The sequence below is a fragment of the Caloenas nicobarica genome, chromosome 1, assembly GCF_036013445.1.
Source record: "Caloenas nicobarica isolate bCalNic1 chromosome 1, bCalNic1.hap1, whole genome shotgun sequence".
NCBI lineage: Eukaryota > Metazoa > Chordata > Aves > Columbiformes > Columbidae > Caloenas > Caloenas nicobarica.
Window position 1 is genome coordinate 88468374 of NC_088245.1, and position 20415 is coordinate 88488788.

Below are 20415 nucleotides of genomic sequence, written 5' to 3' on the forward strand. Positions count from 1 at the left end.
TGTAAAACACTTAATATTGAACGTATTTCACCGATACTGAAAATAGCACTGATAGCTGTTAATCAACATTTCATTGCTTTAGTTTAATCTGTTAATTTTACCAGAAGTTTATGAAAAACATCCATGATAGTACTAGATGTACTATTCCAATAGAGTTTTAGATGTATATGCTACTGAAACATTGCGCATTTGCTGTGTTTTGTTTCTACTTCTTGTATCCTGACAGTTTTCATTGCAGATGTATATGAACAAAAATCGGCTTAGCAGTTCCTGAAGAATGCCAAGTCCTCTTTAGCTGACTTAATTTTAATGTGTAAGAGTAGTTTATACATCACAATTTCATCTTTTATACCTTATTTGCATTGTGTTGTGTTTACCATTGTAATGCTAACATCCTTACCTTGTTCATGGGTTATTCATTCCTTAGACTGTGTGCTGGATTTTACTAACATAGCTAGCTGTGAGCAATATTGTTTATTCAGTTGCAAAGACTTTGCACTTGGGAAGGTGGGTTTTTCAGAGTGAAGCTGATCAGTCATATTTTCCACAGTTTGTTCATATGTGAGGAAACTTATGGTAATGATATTAATGATATTTATGGTAATGATAGACATATCTTTCAAGATACTCACAAGCTGCCTGGACAACTGGTTTTAGGTGGCCCTGCTTGAGCAGAGGGAGGTTTGACCAGATGACCTCCAGCGGTCCTTTCCAACCTCTGTGGTTCTGTGATGTGGACTCTATTCTCTTCTGATGTGCAAAAAACCTGCTTTCCATATTCATAAATGTACTGAGTAGTGTGAGTCTTGCATTGTTACATTTTTTTGGATGGGGAGTTAACGGTCCAGTTGTTGCTTTTCTGGCCTCTTTTAAAAAGAAACAAAACTTATCACCCAAATATTTGTCTCTTGAATCAAAATCATGTAGTTTTTTTAGCAAGGTGGATTATTTCAATGTAGAAGCTTATTAAAAGTACCTGGAAGGCTAAATAATTTGTCACACAGTTGTCTTTCATCCTCTGCTTTATTGAGAAGATTAAAGAACTTTGAGAGTAATGAGATACAGTTTTGCTGTGTGGAAGAGTGCAGATTAGACCATATGTATTGATTTCCAGGTATTTTGTTGCTCTACCTTTAGTTACTGTTTTGGCTGATTTGATGAGAGAGGTATAAAGCTTTGCTGTTCTTCTAACCAGTCCCAGCAGTGCTGTATGGGAGAAGAACTTTATTTTAATTAGTCCAATATTACTGCTAAAAGGATATCCGCACTGCAGTCTGTCTCCTCTTATATGAAATCCTTTTGAATCACAGCAGAAGTGCTATATAAATTTGGTTTTTTCCCCTGATTTCTGCTCCCCCCACCCCGTGCTTAGTGACACAACATTGCCTACAGGTCCTGTCCTATCTGGGTTTTTGTCACAAAATACCTTCTGAAAGCTATTGATATTCTGAGGCCAAGTTAAAATGATTTTTTTTTTTTAATTCTGTTGTTGCCTCACGTTTCTTCCAGTTTCTGTGAAGCAGGACTACATTTTAAACTGCTGCCACATAAAGGCGGGGGAGTGGTGGTGACTGGTGTGATCCTGCCAGTCCTGTGGTGCAAGGAGCTGATCGGTGTCTTTCAGACAAATCAAATGCTGCTCCCATGCCACAGCAAGGCACTGATGCTGCCTTAGCCAGGAAGGTCATACATTACTGTTTCTTGGTGGCAAGAGGAGCAAGTCAAGAGAAATTGCTGTAGACCTGTGTGTGTACTAAGCTGCACATGCCTGGTAGTATTGTTCCCCTGTAATGAAGAGCTTGTATCAGTCTTATATGATAGATCACAGGGGTTTCCCCCTCTTCCTCCTTGAGCTCTTCGCCATACACAATTTTAGTGCATGGCTTATGGCACCATGCATGTTGACTACTATTCTGATTTTAAATGCGCTGATATACAGGTATCAATTTACCATATAGCTATATAGTAACAGTTATATGTGGAGGAGGAAGATAAATCTGAGCAGTATGTGTGAACTTCCAATGGGATATTTAAAGCACTGTTGCTTTTGGGCTGTGCAGATCTGGGTGGGGAAAATAGCATCATGAAAATGCAGTAGCTTGTGTCGACAGAACATCTGTGTGAGGGTAGTCACTTCCTCAGAGCTCTGTAGGACCTGCCAGAGGGTTTCCTGTGCGGAGAAGTCTTGTACCATCTGCTTACCTGAAAGTTTGCCATCTCCGAGTCTACGTTATACACAATTTGCTGCTTTCACTTTGCAATAGCCTTTCTCTATGTGTATTTTTGGTGTCAACTTATTTTATATTTGAACAGTTGAGAATTTTTAGACTAAGGCCATACTCATATCATGGCTCTTGTTCTAAATTGCTAACCTTTTCCAGCTGTTTTTCTTCCATTGATGAGAATCTCTGGGTTTGCTGCTGGTGATCAGGGTGCCAGGAAGACTCATGGTGTAGAAGGAGGGAGCTACTATACTTACTGTGGTACTCCTTTCGAACACAGGCATGCAGAAGAAGATTTTGCTTTAGCTAATATAATTCTCACTTTTCCAGTATAGGGAGTGGGAAAAGGGAAACAAGGACCTGGTTAGTACTAGAACCTGGAGGGAGAAAGTGAGTCAGGGCTAGCAGAGAGCCTGACAGAGGTGGTGGTGAGAAGGAATGATTATTTTCTTTGTTTGGAAGCTGGAGATGGGAACTGTGTATGGAGCAAAATAAAAGGGGATGGGATGACCATGAAATAGTGCCTTTTGCTTCCCCCGTTTTTCCTTAAGTAGAAGATTGATGTTGTCTGAGGCACAAGAAGCAGCAGGCATTGGCTGAGTAAGATCTCAAAGACTAATCAGAGTGGCACTGGGGAGGGGAGACAGTTGAAGCAAGATCATGCTCAATAAAGCATAAATAAAATTTTAGGATGGTGGGCAATGTCTTTTCTCTGATAGAGGAAGTAACGTCATTGGGCTAACTGGAGGAGTGGGAACCATATGGCTGAGTGAAGGGATAGATGTGAAGGTGAGAATGACCATGAGTATTTGTGTGCAGAAAACACGCTCCTTATAGCTTGGGCTCTAATTTGGCGTCCCCGAACATGCAGGTCTATAACACTTGAAGCTCGTGTCCTGTTCTACTGTGTCCCCAGCCATTTAATCTTGCCTATAGCCTTGCCTCAACAGCAGTGTTTGGGCAGTCAGCCAGTTAGGAGACCTAATTTAGCCTGAAATGATCAGTGATTTCTTTTCAGCTGGCTCAGTTCATCACTGGCTTGTTGCCTGGTCTCCTGAGTATCAGCATAAGGATTAAGGGGGCTTGCTTTTGTAAGGCAACTAAAGCCCTGAAACTTAAAGAATGATTTGTGCAGAGGTGGTGACCAACACAAGGAATATAGAGTTATAATATCCTTTATTACATAAACCAGTATTCTGTTATTGTTGATCATATTATTTATGCTGCAGTCATATGCAACCTATCCTTAACCTAATAGATCTGCAGCATATGTGGGAATAAAAGCATCCTTCACTTGCTAGTTGACTTGTTTCTACAGAACCACTAATTTTCTAGCCATCCGTGACTCACTGCAGCAACACAGGGGAAGCTGTGTTCCTGTGTGCTGTCTGGCTTGTACTCATACAAGGATATTCTCTTATCAGGCCACGCAGGTGGACTTCTCTACCTCAGGCATACAGTGAAGGCAGTGTCATCTTCCCTCTGACTAGGAGTTGGGTCTGAAGATGGGTCCCCTCTGAGTTTGTCAGAAGAACTTCCCAAAGCTTAAACCTGCCGTGGCCTGGGCTTGCATTGGTGATCTCTGCTCTAGATGTTGTGCGAGTTGTCCAGTCAGTTTATTTATCTCACCATGATTTTATCCAATAGTCCTCAGTTTCCAGCAGATCTTTGTCTTATTACTGTTGGCTTTGACTGTTTACCTCAGAGCTCTACAGTTGGTTTCATTTCTTGTTATACCAGTCACCTTAAAGCTGCAATTTACATGTTTGTCTCTGCCAGGCTCTGTTGAGGGAAGGCTGTGTGGACTGAACTGTAGAGGAAAGGTTGCTCCTTCTTTACCCATATTAGCTTTGGCTGTCATCTGACCCCACCACCAGCTGATTCAGGGAGCTAACTCCATTCAAAAAACCTCAGAACAAACAAATGCCCAAGGTAGCACAAGGAAAACCCGCAATCGGTTCACCAGCCACTGACAAGTGCCAGAGCTGGTGCAAGGAGTTGAGTGGGACCTTTCACTTAGCAATAGCTAGGTATTAATCAGCTTAAATATTATGTGAAACTGTAGCTGGAGTTGTGGTTTTGTTTGTTGGTGTGTGTGGTTTGGTTTTTTTCTGCTGCAAGCTGATATGTGTGAAACCCTGTCAAAGTATTCTTCTCTTTCTCTGTTGTTGACCTACATAGTAACTGATAGCAGGAGGCTGCCATCCTGTATTTGCTCAAATGGCGGAGTATCTTATGAATCTAAAGCTCTAGCCATAACATTTTGAATCACTGGGATGTTAAAATGATTGTCATAATTTTTAGTGATTGCTGCTTTGTAGTGTCCTTAAAAACCACCCCTTTACCCCCAAACACAATTCTGTACGGTAGATGTCTTTTGGCACCCTATTTTTCCTTTCTGGTGTCCTGAGCTCTGTTCTTAAGGTTACTTGACACTTTCAAAAGTCAGCCAAATACTACTGCTCACAGTAGGTATGTTTATATTTTTTTCTGATTGTTATTTGAAATTAAATAGTACGTGTTCTTAACAAAATACAATCAAATTAACTATATAAAAGTGGGGTAATAGATGTGTTTGCTTGTTAACTGAGTTGCTTAACAAGTTTTTGTGATCTGTTTTATGGTTTGCTTGGTTTTTTTGTTTGGTTGGGGTTTTTTTTGTGTGTGTGTGGTTTTTTTGTTGGTGTTTTTTGTTTTTGGAGTTTTTTTTGGTTTGGTTTGTTTTGGTTTTTTTGTTTGTTTGTTTTGTGGTTTTTTGTTTTTTTTTTAATGGTAGACCAGGAGTTATCTTCTTTCTGCTATTCTTCCTGGACTCACATGTTTAGCGTATGCTTATTGATGATTTTTTGGCAAATTCTTTTCAAGTGTGTCCCCTCTTATTTCATTTTAAAACAAGCTTATAATGTCTATGTAGAATGTCACAGAAGTATCATCTGTCCTACCACATGTGGAGCGTGAGGCTGTTCTAGTGTATATATAAGTATTTAAAATGTTTATATTTAGCATTTCCCATTGCAAGGAATTAATGCAGCTTTCTCTGACATTCTTACACAGTGATTTCAGCAAGACTTTGATATCTGCTAGAGGAATGTTTTCAAGCTATGTCTTGTGAAGGTGAATAAAATGCTGTTTCTCTTTTGCTTAGATCTTCTCTCATATATTGCGGTTTCTGTATCTCAGGTGAGATGTTAGGAAACTCTTCAGAGCTTATTAGTCAAACTAATGTCACATGTTCTGTTATTGGGTGAAAATACTTGAACAAGAGCATGCTATAATTGAATATGGGTTAATAAATTCCTTTTCTTCGCTGCCATGTGAGTATGCAGAAGGAAAAATAATTTCTCAGCTGGCTAAGGCTCCTACTTAAAACTAGTTGAGTTTCTGGAGGCTATTTGGGCTCTCTTAATCACTTCTGAAGACTTTCTGCATGCCTCCAGGAAGGTTTTTGCTCCCCTGGGAGTGTCACGTGCGAAATGGGGCGGGAATTGTAATTCTGGGGGCAAATAAGATCACAAAAGAAGGGAGAGCAAGGATGCTGTATGTAATGCACAAATGATTGGAATTTCTTTGTCGCTGCATTGTTGTTTCTGTCCTCATCTCCTCCAAAACTCCTGTACAGATCTGAGGTTATGAACCCAGTATCCTGCCTTGGCACCACTGTCAGGCAATGTAGCTGGTACAGAAGGTTAATGAGTAGCAAGTCAGTACTGTAGTGCAAGCTTCCACAGAGCATATAGAATCATAGAATCATTTTGGTTGGAAGAGACCCTCAAGATGGAGTCCAATCATAACCTAACTCTGGAACTAAACCACGTCCCTAAGAATGTCATCTACATGTCTTTTAAACACCTCCAGGGATGGTGACTCCACCACTTCCCTGCGCAGCCTATTCCAGTGCCTGACAACCCTTTCCATGAAGAAATTTTTCATAATATCCAATCTGAACCTTCCCTGATGCAACTTGTGGCCATTTACTCTTGCCCTATCACTTCTTACTTGGGAGAAGAAACCAACACCCTCCATGCTACAACCTCCTTTCAGGTAGCTGTAGACAGTGATAAGGTCTCCCCTCAGCCTCCTTTTCTCCAGGCTAAACAGCCCCAGTTCCTTCAGCTGCTCCTCACAGGACTCGTTCTCTAGATGCTTCCCCAGCTTTGTTGCCCTTCTCTGAATTCTCTCCAGCACCTCAATGTCTGTCTTGTAGTGAGGGGCCCAAAACTGAACACAATATTTGAGGTGCAGCCTCACCAGTGCTGAATACAGGGGGACAATCACTTCCCCAGTCCTGCTGGCCACACTATTCTTGATGCACGTAAGGATGCTGTTGGCCTTTTTGGCCACCTGTGCACCCTGCTGGCTCATATTCAGCTGGCTGTGAATCAACACCCTGAAATCCCTCTCTGCCAGGCAGCTTTCCAGCCACTCTTCCCCAAGCCTGTCGCGCTGCCAGGGTTGTTGTGACCCAAGTGCAGTACCTGGCACTTGGCCTTGTTAAACCTCATACAATTGGCCTCAGCTCTACCATCCAGCTGGTCCAGATCCCTCTGTAGTGCCTTCCTACCCTCCAGTAGATCAACACTCCCACCCACCTTCGTGTCATCTGCAAACTTACTAAGGGTGCACTAGATTGCCTTGTCCAGATCCTTGATAAAGAGATTAAACAGAACTAGCCCCAATCCTGAGCCCTGGGGAACACCACTGACTGGCTGCCAACTGGATTTGACTCCATTCACTACAACTCTTTGGGCCTGGCCCTCCAGCCAGTTCTTTACCCAGCAAAGAGTACACATCTCCAGGCCACGAGCTGCCAGCTTTTCCAGGAGAATGCTCTAGGTAGCCTGTTAAAGACTTCACTGATGTCTAAGTACACAAAATCCGCAGCCTTTCCCTCATCCATTAAGCAGGTCATCTTGTTATAGGTGATAAAGTTGTGGTCAAGCAGGACCTGCTGTTCATAAACTCATGCTGACTGGACCTGGTTGCTTGGTTGTCCTGTATGTGCCGTGTGATGTGTTCCATGACCTTCTCCAGCACCAAGGTCAGACTGACAGGCCTGTCATTTTCTGGATCCTCCTTCTGGCCCTTCTTGTAGATGGGTGTCACATTTGCCAATTTCCAGTCAACTGGGACCTCCCTGTTTAGCCAGGATGGCTGATAAATAATTTAAAGTGGCTTGGTGATCACCTCTGCCAGCTCCCTCAGTACCCTTGGGTGGATCCCATCTGGCCCCATAGACTTGTACATGTTGAAGTGGTGTAGTGGGTCGCTAACCATTTCCCCTCGGATTATTTGGGCTTTATTTTGCTCCTCATCCCTGTCTTTTGGCTCGGGGGGTGTGTACCTGGAGCCCAGCTGGTCTTACTATTAATGACTGAGGCAAAGGAGGCATTTAGCACCTCAGCCTTTTCCTCATGTTCTGTCACTGTGTTTCCTCCCGCATCCACCATAAAGTGGAGATTCTTCTTAGCGCTCCTTTTGTTGCTGATGTATTTATAGAAACATTTTTTTGTTCCCTTTCACAGCAATTGCCAGGTTAAGTTCTAGTTGGGCTTTGGCCCTTCTGATTTTCTCCCTACATAAATTCACAGCATCCTAGTAGTCCTCTTGAGTAGCCTGCCCCTTCTTCCATGGGTCATAATTTTTTCTTTTATTCCCAAGTTCCAGCCACAGCTCTCTATTCAGCCAGGCTGGTCTTCCACCCTGCTGGCTTGCCTTTCAGCACACAGGGACAGCCTGCTCCTGCACCTCTAGGATTTCCTTCTTGAAGAGCGACCAGCCTTCCTGGACTCCTTTGTCCTTCAGGACTGTCTCCCAAAGGACTCTGCCAAGCAGCCTCCTAAACAGATTTAAGTCTGCCCTTCAGAAGTCCTAAGTAGCAGTTCTGGTGACTGCCCTCCTTACTTCTCCAAGGATAGAAAACCTGATCATTTCATGATCAGTATGCCCAAGGTGACCTCCAGCCAACACATTACGCATGAGTCCTTCTCTGTTCACAAGCAACAGGTCCAGTGGGTGCCTTCCCTAGTTGCCTCACTGACCAGCTGTGTCAGGAATTTGTCTTCCATACACTGCAGGAGCCTCCAGACTGTTTTCTGTCTGCTTTGTGGTATTTCCAGCAGACATCTGGTAAGTTGAAGTCCCCCACGAGAACAAGGGTTAGCGATCTGCTGCGTGCAGAATATTTCATCTGCCTCTTCATCCTGGTTGGGTGGTCTGTAACAGAGTCCCACCAGAATGTCTGCCTTCTTGGCCTTCCACCTGATTCTTACCTATAGACACTCAACCTTCTCATCCTTTTCAAGCTCCAGACAATCAAAACACTCCCTAACTTACATGGATACCCCATCTGCTCTACTTCCTCACCTATCCCTTCTGAAGAGTTTATAGCCATCCAATGCAGCTCTCTAGTTGTGGGAGTCATCCCACCATATTTCTGTGATTCTAGTTTTTCTGCTGCACAATGGCTTCCAGCTCCTCCTGTCTGTTGCCCATGCTCTGCATTTGTATAGATGCACTTTGGCTGGGCTATCGATCCCACCAGCTTTTTGCAGTGAGAAGCCCTAATTCCTGTGTGACCATTCTCAGGCACTTCTCTGGTTTCTAACACATCCATAACCCTTGTGTCTTTGCTACTGCATGGGTCTCCATCCTTCACCTCCACTGAGATGGGAGACCAAAGGGCCTTGCTAGCACCCCATCCCTCAAATGTTGACATGCCACCCTTGGGTTCGCCTCTGCTGTGCCTGGTTTTCTCCCCTTCCTCCTTCAAATCTAGTTTAAAGCTCTTTCAATGAGCCCTGCTAACTCCTGCCCAAGGATCCTTTAACCCTTTTGAGACAGGCGTGTCCCACTTGATACCAGCAGGCCAGGTGTCATGTAAACCAAGCCATGATCAAAAACCGCAAAATTCTGCCAGTGACAGCAGGCCTGCAGCCAGGTATTTTTCTGCTGGGTATACTGGAACAGTCACTGGTGTTGTACAAAAAGGGACCCATGATGCTTTTTCTTTAGATAAAAAAAAAAAAAAAAAAACCAAAAAGCAAACCTTTAAAAAACCCCAACTTTTAACTCCAGAGAATGTGAAAATGTTAAAACAGCATAGAAAGTGCCAGTTCTGTGCTTGCACATGCAACTTCAATCTGGCTCTTCATGTGTTCAACAGGGTGAGAATTAAGGTGTCGTGGAAACCTGTAATCTTCTTGGTTTTCAGGTGCTTTGAATCTATTTTTTGAATCTAAAATTAGCCATCTAAGGCTAATTTTAGGATTCTGTTTAATATTGGGCAGCTTAAGTAGGACTGTGGTTTTCCTGGGGAAAAGCTGCTATCGAAGCAGGTTTTTTTAATCATTGTGAAAAATGAGTGCTCACAAATATTTAATTTTGTATGGAATAAAGAAAAATAACACTTGTTAAGATTGTGGCATGATGACCTCTGAGAAAGCTGAGCTTTGAGTGATATGGAAAATACAATAATGTTTCAGAATCTGCAGCAGCATTTTTTTCCCCTTTTGGAAACTTAGCTTTTGGCAGGAGTAATAGACTGGACATAAGATTTAAGAGCTTGATGCTGTGTAATGGGAGTGCTCTGGTTCCTGCTATTTCTGCTTGAGCCTATGCTTCGGTATCTGATTTGTGCCATCAATATCAGTGGGACTGCTTTGTCCTATATGTAAATGTGCTTATTTGTAAAGATGCCTTTTTAAATAGGAAGCAGAGATGACATGTTGCTCTTGCATGAGAACGAAGTTCATTGCTTTCTCAGTATCACGGGACAAGCTATGTATTATTCTGCCTTGATCAAACTGTCTTTTATATCAATAAATAATATAGTATGCAAGATGTTTGTCTATACTGTCTTAGACTTGACTGTGGTGAGTAGAGTATAAATACATTGCTATATACATATCTAAACTCGTTCGACAACCATGTTTCCAGCAACCTAGAGTGGTTTACAGTAGAAAATTATGTGGTCTGACATCATTAATTGCAGTAGGCTTCTGCAGTTTTGAATTAAAATTATCCAACTAGTTTTTGATGCTGTTCTGTTCGAATTCTGCATCAGAATAAACTCCATTTCCAGTTGTTCGTTCTTGCTATCTTTCTCATGTCTAACTTTTTATCCTACTCAGTTCTCTTGTTCAATACTGATTTCTTTTTCTGTTTCTTATTCCTATAGTCTATAGGAAGCAGGAGTGAAAAATACATATAAAGTTCTTCCATCTCTATTACTTAAAAAAAAAAAAAAATCTGTCTCATTGGGGTACTGATTGGGAAGGAAGATCTGCTCCAGTCATTATGGTGCTGGGAGATGGGAAGCTATTGAAAATCCTTTTGCACAGAGCAGGTAGCAACATTTTTCGTATTCAGGTTTTTTGATAAAACATGAAGAAATCCTAAATTTGATAAACTTTTGCTAAGACTTAGTCTTTTCAGTGTCCTTTTTTAGAAGCAAGATTTATTCCTAAAAAATAATTTTTTTCCCTCTATATTAGCATTGTAAGTGCTTTGACAATCAGATTTAAGACCTTGTTCTGCAAAGGCTTAATATACTGCACAGAAGTAATTAGCTGCAGCTGTTAAATGAAGTTTCTTTAATCAGCAAAAATTCTGAAATAATGCCTGCTTTTGATTATATGTTAGTGCCTGGAGGCAAATCTAATTGTATTCTCTTTTACATCATATAATCAGAAAGGCTCTAAATGAGATGTTTGATAGAGCTGTAGTGGTTGAAAACTCTAGTTGTTGAACTTTATGCATCTATTGCTTTTCCTAACGATGTGGTTTTTGTACCTGAATGACATTAAGACACTAAAAACTGAATGAAATTGCTTATATGTAGCTGAAAACTTGTGTAAAGTGTTGTGTAATTTATGGTTTTTATTTGGTTCTTACTAATGGAAGTCACATTCATTGCTGTTCTAGCATTAAGAAAAAAAAAGTGTGATTTTTCTTCCCGATATAGTTGATCTGATTCTTCTGAAAATCTGTTTCAGCTTATTCTGTAACTATAAAACTAAGAAACTTCATGTAAGCTTAAAATGCTTATGCAGTCTCTGGTGACCCTTCTTAGCACTGACAAATGCCTGGCTGCTGATATGAATACAACTATTGGAGTGTTTGTAGAAAACATCTGCCTTTTTTCACTAGTAAAGCTTAAGCTGACTGTACTGAGTATGACAGTGCTTTCAGGTTGCAAGAAAGCCATTAACTTGAGCTTGGCATCCTTCTCCTTTTTTGAATTGATGCTTGGGATTATGTGACTGCTGTAGGCAGAGGCAAGGAACAAATGCCTTTGCTAATGGTCACAGCACTTGACAGAATCTCAAGATAGATGTTCCTAGTTCAGTTCATGTTAACGTTCATAACATAGAAGGCAAATAATTCCGTAAGGATGACACCTTGCCTGCATGTCTTGTCTTTTTTTTCCTTCAGAAGTTATACGTGTTCTACATTTGATTGTGAGATCTGTACTCTTGTTTTTAACTGGGAGATATGTTTTGTACTTACCATTGTGAAAGAAAATAAGATATGTATCATATGCTAATGCACTTTAACAAAGTATTTTGTTTGGTGTGCTGCCTTATGGTGATTTATGAGGATTCTGGCTGTGCTCTGAAATCTTAGAAAAGGGGTCTAGCAATACTAAGGAACTTTTTGGCTTTTAGTTTTGCAGAGGGCTTGCCCTTCATATGTAAGGGATGTGCTTCAACTCTCCACCCCATTCTGCAAGTTGTGTGCCCATTCGATGTGTATTTTTGAAATGGTCTCTAAATATATTCTCCAAGGGTTTTGCTTGTCTGCATTTCAGGGCTGCTTTCAAAGACTGTGCCTAAATTAAAAGACAAAGGAAAACGATTGGGTAGAAACAGATACAGCAGTAACAACAAGCAGTGGCCTTTAATGATCAGCATGGAAAACCATGAATTTAATGTATCAGGCATCCAGAAGTGGCTATGTTTTCTTTCTCTTGTGCCTAGAAAAATACATCTAATGAATTACAGTTTTTGCAGGAACAAAAATACAGAAAGGCAATGTAAGTATGCGGGTACTTAAGTGGATTGTCTTCCTAACAGAATTGCTGGATAAACAGAAAAAGATCAATCTATGGGGGCTTCTAACCGTATTACTTAAGAAAGACTACATTTAAAATACATGGAAACTAAGCAGAAAAATTTAGGTATAGTAGAGTTCTAGGAAATGGGAAGAATGCACAGACACTGATGGTCTGGGCAATGGAGAAGTTTCTACTGCTGAACAAAAGATGTGGGAGAATGATTAAAAGTTAAAGTTCATTTGACTTGACGGTGACACAGTCTGGGGTTTTGGTTTAGACAAGAGAGCGGATTTGGGACAGGATCTGTGAGCTTCCATCTCAGAGATGAGAATTCTTGAGAGCAGTGATCAAGATGGCTGAATTCCCAGATTCTCAGTCTGAGATTTGGCTCCAAGAGAGATCAATTAGGGACATCATTTTTTGCACACCAGTGGAAGGAAATTTTGTTTGGAGGAGGTCTAGGTGGAATTTAAGATGGGAGTATGTAGGATTAAAGGAGAGCGCCTGTGTCAGTGAGTTAATTCTGTTCTTTCCCTAGCATAGTCCAAAGAAGTTGAATGATGAAGGTGAGGAGGACTAGTGTTCAAAGGGGCAGCCATGCCCTTGTAGAAGGACAAGGAAGCAAGCTAGTGGAGCCTAAGTTGGTACAAATAATAGTAAAGGAAGACAGGAGATAGGAACGTGAAAAAGGTCAAGGGCAAGTGCAGCCGCAAGAGGAAAATCTTGTGAAACTGGATGGAGAAGAATAAGAGAACTTGAACAAGGACTGTGTCTCATGTTCCTTGTATTTAAAGAGCAGTTCTCATGCCATCTCATGCCATCTAGCCACTTGCTAGAAATATACTACCACCTTTGTCCAAAAGAAACCGCTCAAGGAATCTGCGGTTTGGCTTGATTTTTCCGGGCAATAAGTGGCAGTAGATATATATTCATTGTCCTTGTGTGTCATGAGTGTATGTTCTCCATACACTAGGATGACATGTTGAGGTTGTAATATGTGTGGATGTTATAGTATTGTGTATGCTCCAAGACTGGAAGGAAAAGCAACTTCTGTAGTTAACATGTGAAATGTTTTTTAGGCACCGACTTTCAAAGATTTTTTTTTTTTTAAATTAGTGCCTTTTTGTTTCACTGTGTCTCTGAAAGTCTCTGGTTGAAGGTTAAACTTGACAAGAGGGTAAAAGTTTGGAATATCCACACAGGTGTTTGTTTCTGGATGATGGACACAAATGTTTTTGTGCTTTAAACAGTTCTCCTCTATCCATCTGCTGAAAATCAAAACACTAATAAACTGGTTGTCCTTTTGCTATAGTGAGCCAGTGCTCTGCTTTTTAGTGTGAGAGCGCAGTTGCTGGTGGCCAGTTTGCTTTTATTGACTCCATTTTAATTTTTATTTCCTTTTTTGATCTTGAATCTTATGAAGAAGTTTGAAAGCGCTTTTTTTTTCCCAATTCAGTTTTTCAAGGGCCTGTTGTCACAGCAGATCGGAGAGACTTATGTTAAAAGTCATTGTCTTGGCAAGTGAAGCTTTAGTAACTTTTAGTAGCTGTTAAGGGCTCACTACCACATGAATAATTAAAGCACATTAAGTTTCATTTAGTGATTCTGTTATGAAGCGTTATAATTTGTGGTCTTTTTCTGAATGACATTTAGACAGCTCAAGGATGCTTTGAGAGTGTGTAATGTTCCTGCATAGGCAGCTGCAATAGTTAATTACAGTGATTGTTTGAAAAACTTTGCACCTGTTTCTAGTTTCAGATTCTAATTATTAGGTCTATTTATGGTTCTTGCTGGCAAAAATAGTCTAATCACAGATTCTTTTAATAATGCTTGTTTTAAAGTAGCTACTGCTGTAGTTTCATTGTACTTGAATGTCTGTCTGTCTTGAGACTTCAAAATAAGCAGTTGGAGTGACTGGAAGTAAGAAGCAGCTTTCTGTTAGGTAAGGTTTTTGAAGATTTATTCAAAATGGTCTATATTTTAAGAATTTGCGTATGTTGCCTAGAAGCAGGGGGGAGCGGTTGGACGGAGAAACTGTTTGACACATTTTGCTATATGTGTTTGTGCTGGGATTCTTTCCAATCTTGTATTTTTAGATTGATCCTCTCTGAGGTTTCTTTAACTGTATTTGAATGTAGTGATATCTACATGTGTTAATCTGTTGCTGACTCTTTCTTATGCTGGATGGGGATCTTGTTGGGGTTTGGGGGGGCTGGGGGGGAGCTGTGAGCTGTTCACACATTTCCAATCTTTTCTTCTTAACTTTATTCACTTAGTTCTTGTTGCTTAAGAACTCGGAAGGAAAATGTGGTATTGGTTTTTATGGATGTGATTTTTTTTCTTCCATTAGTGTCATATACTTGAATATATTTGGTAAAATATGTATTCAGCTGGAACACAGAATATGACATTTCTTGTAGCTCATGGTGTCCATCATTGGTAATTGCATAGAGAATACCTGTCTGCAGAAGAAGCTCTTGTACTATCTCGTGTAAGCTCCCTCAAATACCTGTTGACCTTTCTCTTCATTTTACTGTTTTCTTATGTTTGTCTCAAAATGTCACTTTCTGGAAGACTTGGAGCTGATCATACAGTTAGCACTAGAATTTTTCATCTCTATTGAGTCTCTGTGTATTTTATTCAGACACTTAGGTATTCTGCTGAATGACTGAAGGGAAGCAGACTGTCATTCAAACCATCTTAATGGCTCTAATTGGATTATAGTGTGGTAGACATCAACAGCTTTTGTGTGTTTATATAGTGGTTCCTGCAGTGTAAACAGATGTGAGTTCAAAACTTTTTTCCAAATTATGGCTGTTTCATGCAGTTTGAATCTAGAAATAGATGAAGTTGGTAGAGTAGTGAAGCTTGTATTATTGCTGTTGTATGCAGCACCTGGGACTGAAAATTTAAAGGAAGGCTGAAGGCACAATCGTCATGGCATTTGATACTGATGGTGCAAAATCATGAAGGTGCACAAAGCACATCACCAGCGACTCATTCTAGTGAGTCAGACTCACTACAGCTATTCAAACATTGTTAATCTTTTTCACACAGAACGATTATATTTGGGGATGTGCATTGTTACCTGTGGGTTTTACCAAAACATTTCTATTTATGAATAAGCATGCTCATTGTAAAGCATCCTTCGCAGATTAGGTTAATGTGGGTATACCTTGAACATCTTTCTGTTAAGACCTGAGACACATTTGTTATCCTGTTTTTCTAAAAATTCAGGTTTTTCAGTGACTGTTGATCCTTTTGCAAAAATAATTTCAGTATCTCTTAACAAAATGTTAGTAGATCTAGCCAAAAGGTAAAGGCTGTCACTTGCCTCCACAAGCTGAGTTTTGAAAATCAGAATAATTCCCCCAAAATACCTTATCCCCACACTGAAGTATTTGATTATTAAATGTTGAGTAATGCTTGCTGTTTTTCCTTCTGTGTAAGCCATCTTTTTGGCTCCTGTACAGTGTGCTGTCTCTTGGTGAGAACATGACTGTAGGGAATGATGTCTCGTTCTGGCGACCTCATTCTCTCTAGCTGCATCCTACGCAGAGCCCTCTGCTAGCCTTGAAAAGCTTTCCAGACTACAGATCTATGGTTTCAAATCTTTCAACTGGTAGGAATTTTCAGCTGCTTTTGTTACTGTATTGAGCGCATTGCTGCCACAATAGAATGTAACTTTTACAGGAATACAAGAAAGTTATTTTCCCCCATAAATGGGTCATAATAGAAGTAAAAGCTAATGTAAGTGCTATTACTTGTATTTTTTTATCTTTAGAATAGTGTTTTGCCACTTTGAGTGTTGTTTCTTTGTTCTCCAGTTGCGGGAAAAAATGACTGTTACTGTTTAAACAGTGTTAATGAGCTTGGATTTGATAGTCAAAGTGAGGAGCTCAGTCCTTTGGTTTTTTTTGTTTGGGAGAAATATAGATTTGATGTGAGTCATTTTGAGAAAAGTGGCTGAAGAACTTCAGTTTGAAAGCCTTTCAGTCAGTGCATCTGTTAAAACGTTGCATTGTATTTCTGGTACTGAAATATTCAAAGGTAATAATGCTACTATAATTTTTTTAAATGCAAACCTAATAGCACTTCAGAAAAATGTAAGGGCTAATAAAACACTCTTTGTATAACAGTGCATTTTGCTGAGAGCATTTATGTCATATTGCCATCGTTTCCCATTGTGTGCTATGCACATTGGCCTGTAAACTGGGCAGTCATTTTCTGGATGATATCAAGCGATGTCAGACTTTGCCAAATTGAAGATAAAATGTGAGCCTGAAAAAAAAGTCTCAATTTGAGCTTTTGAGCCCGGGCTAAAGACTGGAGCAAAGAGGTATCTAAATTTTAAGTTAAAATTACGCTGGATGAGGTACCAGCCAGGGCTAGTTGCACGGGGGTTTGAACTGTGAATTTGTGGAACTAAAACTTGATTTATTGCACTTTGACTTAGAGAATCAGCTCTCCTTAGGCAGCGGACTGTATCAATCATAAATCTTGCAGAAGACGGACTCGTCTGGTGGGATTGCTCTGATCCTATTGTGTCATAACTCTGTGCAAGTTGTTCGTATTAGTTTAATTCTTTGACCTTTTTTTGTAAAGGTGAAACAGTGCTCTGTAATAGACATGACAGGATCTTGATCTGTGAGATGAATAAAACCAGTTCTACTATACTTGCAAAGTTCAGTAAGATCTGTCCATAACCCCAGATATTCCAACACAGCATCTCAGTGAGTTACTTAGAATTTGTTTGAATCTCTGGAAATGTTATTGGTTTATCATAGACTTTGTCAAATGTTTTTAATAACCTTTGTAGGAAAAATATCTGAATTTAAATATGTAAATTCATGCATGTTTTTATTGTCAATGTTTGGTTAATGGTTGTCAATCTTCTGTTTTTTGGTTTTTGTTTTTCTTTTTTCTGTAAACTTTGGTTTGGCTTTTAATTGCAGTCATACTAGATGATCGCTATAGGTCCCTTCCAACTGAACAATTGTGTTCTAATTCTCACAGATCAAATGGTTGATCCTTTTCATTGTTATGTTTTCAGTATTCTGGAAAAAACACGTGATATGGGTCAAGTGGCACAGTTCCTTCTAAAAGCAGTTATGCCAAGCTTGATATTTCTTACGACTTGCTGCTTGTCTTCTTTCTTTTCCATTATCCACCATCTTCTCCTTAATGCTCTTTGAGGAAAAAGTATTTTTGCTTGGAGGAAGAAACAGGGAGGGAGCCTTTGTTTTTTGTAACTAAGACTTATTTTAAATCCCTACAACTATGTCAGCTTAAGTTAGTCATTGAGCAACTCTATATTTAAAGAAGCATGAAAAGGGTGTGTTATATTGAGTCTGATGTGTATCTTTCTGATGCCCTGAAATATTTTGGGACTGGAGTGAACCATTTTTGTTCGTTGTTAGAATAACCTGTTGTTTAACCCAGGCTTTAAAACAGCACTCTTCATTTTGTGTGTGAATCTCAAAACTTTTACTGATCATTAAAGATCACAATGAAGGATCGAGCTTGGAACTAAGATTATGTTGGTTTTGTTGACAGTGAATTTCAAAGTCATGTTTTACTAAAAGTGTTTATGTTCCTGAATGGCTTTATAAGTAACTCTGAACTTGTGAGGTTTATGGACTTTACTGGTTGGAACAAGTTCTGAACTCAAGACAAAACATGCTGTAGTGGAGTTTGCAGCTATTGCAACTCACACCTCATTGTTAAGAAAAGGGGTGACTTTTTTGTAGTTGTTGTTGCTTCAGATTTGACAGGTTTTTGTACGGTGTATTTATTGTGCAGAAGGTGAGGAACAGCCCTTCTGCGTTTTTGTTTTTAACTGAATGATTGCTAGATGTGCCTGTGCATGCATCCTGTAATTGAAGTACAGAATGTAGAGCTTTTCCTCTCTAAATTCTCAAGCAGACAAGCAAAGGTGCTAAGATATAATCTAGAAAACACCTATGATACATTTTTCTCCTGTAGTGTTGCTGATGTGTGTGCTGTCCTTTCGGAGTTCATGGCAAAAATAGTGTAGAATTGTGCACTAACATAATTCAGTAAACTTGGCTGAATCACTAGAATTACTTAGAGTAAACAATTTGGGAGATGGCTTCTGTTTTGAAGCTGCAGTTTGTTTATAAACAATGTGTTTTTAGTAACGAGATGCTGACTAGCATTTGTGTCTCTAGAGAAGAAGAGGAACGTCTGAGAAATAAGATCCGAGCAGATCATGAAAAGGCTCTGGAAGAAGCTAAGGAGAAATTGAAGAAATCACGTGATGAGATTCAAGCTGAGATTCAGACAGAAAAGAACAAAGTCGTGCAAGAGCTGAAAAAGAAAGACAGCAAGCCACTGCCCCCTGTTCCTTTACCAAATCTTATAGGGATAAACAGTGGAGAACCAGCAGACCCGGATATCCGAGAGAAGAGGAACAAAATTAAAGAGGTAAAAATGATTATTATGTGGTCCTACCTGTTCTTGTTATTTATATGATGGTAAGTTGCTGTTATGATTTATATTAAAAAGAAAAAACAAACAGGACTACAAATCTTTTTAATAAACAGTAAATCAAAAGTGCACATCAAGTACTAATGAACATCAGCATTATTGCATGGTTTTTTTCCTGGTGGTGGGGTGTTAATGTTTTACTGGCTAGCAACTTAGGGATGATCTTAAGGATTTCTTCAACTTAGTCATATGTGTGCAAAGTGAGTTTGTTGTTAACACACAGAACAGCAACAAGTGTATCTTTAAAGCGGAGCCTGACTTTATCAGGTTCCATTCAAAGAATGGGATATGTTAGTGTGTCACAAGATATTTTAAAATGTTTAAAAAGTGAATTGAAAACACAGGAAAAAAATACCTGCTGCTAGAAGTTACAACCTGCCAAATTATCACATGCTTTTCAAAATAAGTTTTAAGTGGGTTTGAAAAACTAGGAGTTGTTTAAGGAGATTGCCTCATTTACCTGTAAAACATTCAAACTAAGATGCTGGCTTAGGCTTTACTTCTGTGGCAGCCTGTGCTATGGGAATTGCTGTTTCTGGTCCTATCCTTTCCGTTCCTGGTTGGCCATGAGATTCATTGCCCTCTTTTGCCCTGGTGATGCGAATTTCCTATTATTATTGCCAGGCATTTTTGAGTCTGTACTTTGAATTAGTATGGCAGAAACATTGTAGGGGCTTTTTTTTTTTTTTCCATTCTTCTGCAATCTGATTAGTTTTATGCCTAAAAATCAGGTTAGCAAGCAGGACTGGTCCAGGCCAGAGGTAGACAAGCACAGGCTCTGTTATTAAAGAACATACAGGAGCAAAATCTTATTTTAAAACTGTAATTTGAGTTTAGTTATCTCATAAAACCAAACAAAAATAAGTCAGTCATTCACCAGTCCTTGTAATACGGAGGAGTTGCAGCTGGAGTATGTGCCATGCTGCGGGTAGATCACCCAAGTGGGAATTTCTTTGAATATTGATGACGACTAGATGAAATTCACTCTTATCAAATAATGAACAACTGCTTATGATACGAGTGATACAGCATGAAGCTGCATCACTATTTGAATCTCTCAAGTGGCAAATCCTTCCCCAGAAGATGTGCTTTACTCTGTTAGTGACTACTGCAGAAGCACTTTTGATTGAGAGGTTTTGTGTGGGATATTGGACCCCCTTGATCCTGCTTGGTTAGCGCTGTTGCCCAAAGAACAGCACCGAACTGTGGATTTCAAAAGGCTCTACTCCTTTTCAAAAATTTTGTCCTCAAACATTTTCAGTGAAAAAATAGTCTTGCTTTTCAAAATGTCTTCTCTAGGTTGAAGATGAATGCTGAATGGTATGGTCATGTAGTTGTCAACACTTTTTATTTTAACTACAGAGTACTGTATTTAAATGCCTCTGAGTTTGCCACTGGTGAATTTAATGTGTAGTATAAAATTGAGCTGACAAGTAGTGTGAAATTACTGAGCACAGTTAACAATGAAGAACTAGTTGAAAGAAATAATCAACTAAAGTTCCTATAGATCAAGCCTGGAATTGGAGAGAGGGTTGAAAATTAGTGTTTGCATTTCTGAGGTTGTTTGGTCAGAATGTAGACTGAGAGGAGATAAGAAGCTATAGGTTAATACAGAATGGCAATTTTCTT

General features: G+C 39.7%; 1 protein-coding gene across 1 annotated transcript in view; it reads left to right on the forward strand.

Annotated features, from left to right (window-relative positions):
- The window catches only part of MAN1A2 (mannosidase alpha class 1A member 2), a 150321-nt gene that overhangs the window by 14009 nt on the left and 115897 nt on the right, over positions 1-20415 (forward strand). The window contains exon 2 of the mRNA XM_065634556.1: positions 18468-18723. Coding sequence (XP_065490628.1) covers positions 18468-18723 — 256 coding nt within the window. The remainder of the gene's footprint in view (positions 1-18467; positions 18724-20415) is intronic.